At 60.0% G+C, this 7,709-nt stretch overlaps 1 protein-coding gene across 1 annotated transcript; it reads left to right on the top strand.

The window, feature by feature from the left end:
- Nucleotides 1-3,442: 3,442 nt before the first annotated feature.
- Nucleotides 3,443-7,645, top strand: FCN3 (ficolin 3). Its single transcript, XM_045584975.1, has 8 exons — nt 3,443-3,517; nt 3,640-3,735; nt 4,143-4,187; nt 4,404-4,436; nt 4,639-4,766; nt 5,785-5,914; nt 6,000-6,134; nt 7,280-7,645. Exons 3-8 carry the CDS (start codon nt 4,166-4,168, stop codon nt 7,519-7,521), a joined length of 690 nt encoding a protein of 229 aa, XP_045440931.1. The 5' UTR covers nt 3,443-3,517; nt 3,640-3,735; nt 4,143-4,165; the 3' UTR covers nt 7,522-7,645.
- The last annotated feature ends 64 nt before the right edge of the window (nt 7,646-7,709 follow it).

The following is a 7,709-nucleotide window of genomic DNA, read 5'->3' on the forward strand; positions in this document are numbered from 1 at the left end:
GGAGGGCGCATGCCGGAAGCCAGGCATGTGGCCAGGAGTCTGATCCATGATCCCAGGAAGCTGAGAGCTCAGCCTGTGGAACCTAGCTGCTCTGTGCGGACGGGAGCAGGTTATTGAATAGCTCTGGCCTCAGTTTCCTCATCTGTCAAGAGGGGGAACAGCAGTATCCATCTCAGTGGGACTGGGGAAGGTTCAGAGCAGGCGCACATGCCCCATCAGCTTCATGCCAGCGCACCCACCCACCCTGCCCGCTGCGCAGCCTGCAGCCAAGCCTCTGTACCTCTTCTCCAGGTCTCCGCTGCCGCTGGGCCTCCACGGGGAGTTCTGGCTGCTCCTGGCCTCACAGGGCTCACCCCCTGCACATCACTCCATCATCCACACAAAGCAGACCACACACACTTCCCCCAGGGCTCACCACCCTCCCAGCCCCCTGTGAACCTCCAGCCACTTGGACCCGCCTCCCGTTACATGCCTGTCTTTCTGCTCCAAGCCTTTGCACACGCAGTTTCTCCCTGCCTGGATCCCCTCCCCGGTTTCTCCCTTCTCCAACCAGCACTTAGGAGCTGGCAGGGCCCTGACCAGTTTGGCTTGGTGCATAGAGCCTGCTGACTCAAGGGTCCCAGGTTCGATTCTGGTCAAGGGCATGTACCTTGGTTGCGGGCACATCCCCAGTAGGGAGTGTGCAGGAGGCAGCTGATCGATGTTTCTCTCTCTTCAATGATTCTAAATCTCTATCCCTCTCCCTTCCTCTCTGTAAAAGATCAATAAAATATATTTAAAAAAAAAAAAAAAGAGCTGGCAGGGATAATGCCCATTCTCTCTGGGACCAAGGGAGGAAATGGCCCGCCTCCCGCTGGCTCTCCGAGCAGTTAAGAACATTTACTCACTGAGCGTTTTCTTTTCCTAACGTAGTAAATGCCAGCAAGGAACAAAAGGCCTCTACAGAAGTTTATATGAAGAGTGAGAATTGCCCTGGCCAGTGTTGCTTAGTGGTTAGCGTATCGGCCCATGCAACAACGGGTCGTGGGTTTGATTCCCAGTCAAGGGCAGGTACCGGGGTTACAGGCTGGATCATTGGCTGGTCTCCCTCACACTGATGTCTCCCCCACTTCTTACCCCCTCTCTTTCCCCACTCTCTCTGAAATCAATGGAAGCCCTGGCTAGTTAGCTCAGTGGTAAGAGCATAGGCTGTGCACCAAAGGGTCTCAGGTTCGATTCCCTGTCAAGGGCAAGTACCTGTGATGCAGATTTGAGCCCTGAATCTTCTCCCAACAGAGGCATGTGTGGGAGGCAACCAATGATGTGTCTCTCTCAGATTGATGTTTCTCTCCCCTTTTCCTCCTCCCTTCCTTCTACTCTTTCTAAAAATCAATGGAAAAAAATATCATCAGGTGAGGCTTAACAACAACAAAAAGAGTGAGCCTGCCCTGACCAGTTTGGCTCAGTGGATAGAGTGTTGGCCTGCGGACTCAAGGGTCCCAGGTTTGATTCTGGTGGGGGGCATGTGCCTTGGCTGCAGGCACATCCCCAGTAGGGGTGTCCAGGAGGCAGCTGACTGATGTTTCTCGCTCATTGATGTTTCTAACTATCTCTCTCCTTTCCTCTCTGTAAAAGATCAACAAAATATGTTTTTTTTAAAAAAGAAAGAGTGAGCCTTAGCCGGTTTGGTTTAGAGAATAGAGCATTGGCTTGCAGAATGAAGGGTCCCGGGTTCGATTCTGGCCAAGGGCGTGTACCTGGTTGCAGGCTCCTCACTCATCTGGGCCCTGGTCGGGGCTCATGCAACCAATCGCTATGTTTCTCTCACATCAATGTTTCTCTCTGTCTTTCCCTCTCTCTCCCACACTTTCTAAAAAATCAATGGAAAAACATTCCTGGGTGAGGATTAAAAAAGAAGGGAAGACTGAAGGTCGCTGTCCCACTGGTCTCACTCCCCAGATGTGACCATGGTTCTTGTGAAACTTCAGCCTTTTCCTGTGATTCTCAGCAGTTAGCTTCTGTAAATACACAGAGGGGCTGTGCTGTACATATTGTTCTGCAACGTTGACCCTTCCATCACCCCTCAGATTTGCCCCGTGACTTGTCCACATGGTGATGACATATTGGCCTGCATCCTGCCTATGTCCAGTCGGGTCATTTCCACATTGGATAGCACTGGTATAAACAGCATCATGATAAACAGGCTTGCCCGCAGATCTTGGCACACCAGCGGGAGAGTCTGGGGAGGACAGCTTTCCAAAAGTGGAACATAGGGTCCTCCGAGCACCCATGTCACAGGTCCATCCTGCCTGGGAATCTGGCCTCCCCTTTCCTGAAGCCCCAGTGTCCTTCAGCCTTCCCCACCTCCACAAGCTCTGGGACTAGCATAGAGGAAGCCCTCAGGAGGGTTTGATGAATGAATGAATGAGTGAATGAATGAACAAATGAAATTCCCCTCACATTCCCTACCACTGTGGTCCCTCTCCAGGTCAGACCTCACTCCTCACCTCTGGATCATGGCTGTTGCCTCCTTCCTGCCTGGGCCGCCCATGCAATTGGCCTCGATTAGCACCTGTTTCCTAGGCCCCGCCAGGGGCTCCCCAAGGGACTTAGGGTGGGCATGACGTCACTTTGCGAAGGGTCCCTCTCTCTGGGGGAGGGCATGGGGCTTGTGCAAAATCGCACCTGAGTGCCAGAGTGAGCGCCAGTCATGTCCTGTCTCTGGGCCTCGGTGTCTCCTTGCTTATTCCTTCATTTAACCAGTATTTGTTGAACACCTGCTTTGTACCAGGCCTAAAACCCAGGGTCATAAGAATGACCATGAGCAGGGCTGTGTGAGGATAGGAGGCGACATACAAACGGGGCCCTGGGGCGGGGGGACGGGGGTGTATGTGGATGCAGCAGCTCCAGTAAGTGGAAGCAGTGGTCTCAGGCACAGCTGACAGGGTCGGGGAGGGATTCCTAGTGAAGGTGACCTTGGGGCTGGAACTTCATGCACATGTGGCTTCACAGTGAGGCGAAGAGAAGGGCGTTCCAGAGGGAAGGCTCAGAACGAGCTGAGGCCCAAAGGCGGAGAGTCCCCTGTGAACGCAAAGGTCTGGCAAGAAGGCCCGGGAGGCCTGGCGATCGGGCCGGAAGTTGGACTCCATCCCAGGTGAACAGGGCAGGGACGGGGCTCATTCTCTTTGGGGCCGAGGGAGGAAGTGCCCCACCACCTGTGGGCTCCAACCTGGGCGGGTGTGTCTGGGGAAGGACAATGGACGGAAGTCCTTCTCCACGTTCCTCCACCAGCCTGGCCCCTTATAAACTGGCATCCTCTCTCCAGGGCACGCCAGTGGAAGAGCGAGATGGGCCTCCTTCGGACTCCACTGTCCCTGTTGCTCCTCTTGCTCAGGGAGCCTGCCTGCCTGAAGACAGAGGACCCCACCGGCTGTCAAGGTAGGTCCCGGACTGCAGGGCCGCGGGGAGCAGGTGGGTGTTCGACAGCCTGGGCTCCGCAGAGAGTGCGGAGAGTGCAGAGCTCTGAAAGCTCTGGGAGGCGAGTGTCCCCACAGCTGGAATCTGGGAGACGGAAAAAGCCCACAGAGAGGTCTGGGAGAGAGACATGCCCACGCCCCCCACGACCACTCCGTGCCCACCCGGCCCTGCATCTCCCTGCAGGACCCAGGGAACTGGAAGCCAGCAAAATTGTCCTCCTGCCCAGCTGCCCTGGAGCCCCAGGGAGTCCTGGGGAGAAAGGGGCTCCGGGCCCTCGAGGTGAGTGCTGCCAGGGAGCGGCGGGGGCCTGGGGGGCTGGGGGACCTGGGGGGCCTGGGGGTCCTGGGGGTCCTGGGGAGCCTGGGGGGTCTGAGGGGCCTGGGGGGCCTGGGGGGCGGGTGGCAGCGCAGCAATCACTGTGCGAAGAGGCCAGGACCAAAGGGCCAGGAACCCATGGGACACCGGCCTCCAGGCGGGGCAGCCGGTGTCCAAAGGTCAGCTCTGTGAGGTGAGTGGAGAGTCTCCCCCATTTACTGAGGGCAAAGTGAGACCCCAGGAGCAGAAGGCCCCTGTCCACCGTTACAGCCAGTGAAGCGCGCGGCTGGGACTGGACTTCTGGCTGCAGATCCCTGTGGTTTCGGCCCCGGGTTTGGGCGAGACTCACAGCATCTGTCTCTGGATTTCAGGGGAGCCGGGACCACCGGGCAAGATGGGCCCCAAGGGTGAGCCGGGTGAGTGTGTGGGACCCGGGCCTCTTGTTCCTCTGCTCTGTCGCTCAGCTAGAGGGAGAGTGCACGGGGGCTGCTGCTCGGCCATTGGCTGTGACCGCCCGCCCGCAGGGGGTGGACGGCCGAGAGGAGCAGGCATGATTAGAAGGGCCTGGGCACTCTCCCCTCCCCTTGGGGGCACTCAGACCTTAGAGCCAACACCCGGTCTTTCCGTGGCAGGAGATCCGGCGAACCTGCTCCGGTGCCAGGAGGGTGAGGCAGCCTTCCGGGACCCGGGACTTGGAACCAGGTGGTGCTGGGATGTGGGTCGACCGCCTGGCATGGGCCAGCCCCAGAGCCCCTGTCAGCGGGCTCCTGAGGTCCCACAGAGCCTCTTCCGTTGCTCATGGGGTAGAGGTGGGGCATAACTGAGGGGGGGGGAGGGCGGGCCCTCAGTCCCTCTCCCCTCCCCCAGGTCCCAGGAGCTGCCAGGAGCTGCTGAGCCGGGGTGCCACCTTGAGCGGCTGGTACCACCTGTGCCTACCTGAAGGCAGAGCCCTTCCCGTTTTCTGTGACATGGACACCCTGGGAGGTGGTTGGCTGGTGAGTGTCAGAGAAGAGACACCCACGCCAGGTCCAGCGGGCAATTCTGCCCCTTGTCCCCTAGGGGGAGTCAGAGCCCACTGGAGCCAAGGCATTTCTTAGACTTAGAAGAATTCATTGACAAAAGGTGACTGCTCCCAGGGGATCTGCAGTCAGAGAAGGCTCCACAGACAAGGTGACATTTGGCAGGGCCTTGAAAGCAATTCTCAGAACAGAGGAGGTGCAGAAGGGCATGCCAGGTAGAAAGACAGTTCAGTGCAGGAGGGTTTGGGGACCAGGTGGGTGAGCTGAGAGCAGGTCTGAGTGGTTGGCTGAGGTCTTCTGGTGCGGGTCCAAGGCCAGTTCGCGGAGGGCCCTGACTGACTGACTGACAGGACCATGGGGGTAACTGGAGCCACGGGAGACATTTCAGCAGGGAGTCGCCAGGCCAGGCTTATGCTTTAGGAAGATGGTAGTGTGGAAGGTGCACCGGAGTGGGGGACAAGAGTGGACACCGGGACACAGGTTAAGAGGACGCAGAGGCCCGGGCAGGAGAAGACAGTGGGTGGTGGCAACAACAGAAGTAGAGGCACTTGGACTGAAAGATGGAGGAGGAAAACTCTTCAGAGCCTGGGGACTGCTTGGTGGAAGGGGAGTCTCTGGGTGAGGTCAGGAGTCCAGCTTGGGCCTCTGGGGGTGACCTCTCTGGTAGAATATCTTGGCTCTTATCATAGTAAATCATAGCACGTTATTTTAAATCTGGCTCCCAGCAGGACTGGCCATCTCAGGAAACCAGGAGTGTTGATTCTATCCAGTTCAGTCTCCCAGGGCTTGCCCGGCTTTGGGTGAGGCTGAGAGTCACTAACCATATTACTAGCACCAATGTAGAGTTCATCAATCTACGCACAGGCAAGGCTCACTTGGACTCACACTGTATCCACAAGCCCCCAGTCCAGAGAGTCCGGGCGTGTTTGCCTGCTCCTCCTCCTCCTCCATTCCAGCCCGGAGTGATGGCTGTGCTGGCCTGCTCTGCCTCCAGGTGTTCCAGCGGCGACAGGACGGCTCTGTGGACTTCTTCCGCTCTTGGGCCTCCTACAAAGCGGGCTTTGGGAGCCAGGAGTCCGAATTCTGGCTGGGCAATGAGAACCTGCACCAGCTGACTCTCCAGGGTACGTTCCCAGCAGGGCCAGCGAGCCTGAGGGGCATTCCTCTGGCATCGGGGTCTGAGAATTCCTCCCCCGTGCCCACCCCTAGGGACCTGGCAGCTGCGTGTGGAGCTGGAGGACTTTGACGGCAACCACACCTTCGCCCACTACGAGTCCTTCCGCCTCCTCGGAGAGGCGGATCACTACCAGCTGGTGCTGGGCAAGTTCTCAGGGGGCACGGCAGGTGAGCGGCCCTCAGGCGGGGCCCTGGGGGAGGGGCACAGGGGAGGGAGGCTGGGTACTTGCCCAGCACAGCCTCTGCCTCCATGGTGACCCAGGATAATTCCTCTCCTCCGTGGGCCTGTGTCCTCCTCTGAGGAAGGGCAATCAGGAGGCAGGTGGTACCGTAGTAAAGCATTTGGGCTCTGGGGCAAACAGACCTGAGCTGGAATCCACCGCTGTCATTTACTAATTTTGTGAGCCTGGGCGGTCCCTTCCAGGCCAGAACCTCGATAGCTGCAGTGGACCAGGGGGGGGGGGGGGGGACCAGGAGGGGGGGGGGATGGACCAGGAGGCTGGGTGGGGGGGAGTGGACCAGGAGGCGGGGGGGGGGGGAGTGGGCCAGGAGGTGGGGGGATGGACCAGGAGGCGGGGGGGGGGGGGGTGGGCCAGGAGGCGGAGGGAGGGGGGGTAGACCAGGAGGTGGGGGGGGGTGGACCAGGAGGCGGGGGGGGGGGAGTGGGCCAGGAGGCAGGGAGGGGATGGACCAGGAGGCGGGGGGAGGAGGGGGGAGTGGGCGGGTGGGGGGGTGGACCAGGAGGCGGGGGGGGGGGGGGGGGGTGGGCCAGGAGGCGGGGGGGGGGGGGGTGGACCAGGAGGCGGGGGGGGGAGGGGGGAGTGGGCGGGGGGGGGGGTGGACCAGGAGGCCGGGGAGGCTGAGGGACGCTAAGGCCCTGTGGTGTGCTAGCATTATCTGCTTTGGAAGAGGAACCAGGGAAGGCTTTTTTTTTTTCTTTTTTTTTTCCTTTCTTCAGAGCAACTGTTGAGGAGAGATTTGAAAGAGGGAAGTGATTTTGAGGTGCTGCCTCAGGGAAGCCCCCTTTCCTGCCGCGCATCTAAGTCCCTCCCAGCTCTCCCTGACCGCGCTGCTCAGGCTGCTGCGGGGAGCTGGGAAGAGACAGGAGCAGGGGGGTGGGGGGGCTGGGGACTCGGAGAGGGGCAGGGCGGCGGGAGGAGCTGAGCTCAGGCCCAGTGCCCCTGCGGCCACCACCGCTCCTGGGTATGCTTCCCCGCGGGGCCTGCAGACACCCACTCTCCTGTGAGGTCTCCCCTCCCAGGGGGCCAGGCAGGGTGCCGCCTCCCACGAGCCTCCCCTTCCCTCCCTGCCAGGGGACTCCCTGAGCTTCCACAACGGGAAGCCCTTTTCCACCTACGACGCTGACCACGACACAGCCGGGGGCAACTGTGCAGTGACCGTCCACGGCGCCTGGTGGTACCAAGCCTGCTATCACTCCAATCTCAACGGCCCCTACGCCGCGTCCCCCGCCGCGGCCCACCAGTACGGCATCGACTGGGCCACGGGCCTGGGCGTGGGCCGCCCGTACCGCAGGGTGCGGATCCTGCTTCGCTAGGGCCCCCTGGCAACCAGCCGCTTATCTCTCCCGAGCAGCTTCCGGAGGCTCCGCCACTTCTCCCCGCCGCCAACTGCCTCTGCTCTCCAGTCCACATTGTAAAAATAAAACCGTTTAACCCCTTCCGGGCTTCCCGTTACTGGGGAGACACTCGAGAGGGCAGAGGAGGGACGTGGGGCTCAGCTGCA

This window comes from Pipistrellus kuhlii, unplaced genomic scaffold (assembly GCF_014108245.1).
Source record: "Pipistrellus kuhlii isolate mPipKuh1 unplaced genomic scaffold, mPipKuh1.p scaffold_m20_p_2, whole genome shotgun sequence".
NCBI classification, from domain to species: Eukaryota; Metazoa; Chordata; class Mammalia; order Chiroptera; family Vespertilionidae; genus Pipistrellus; species Pipistrellus kuhlii.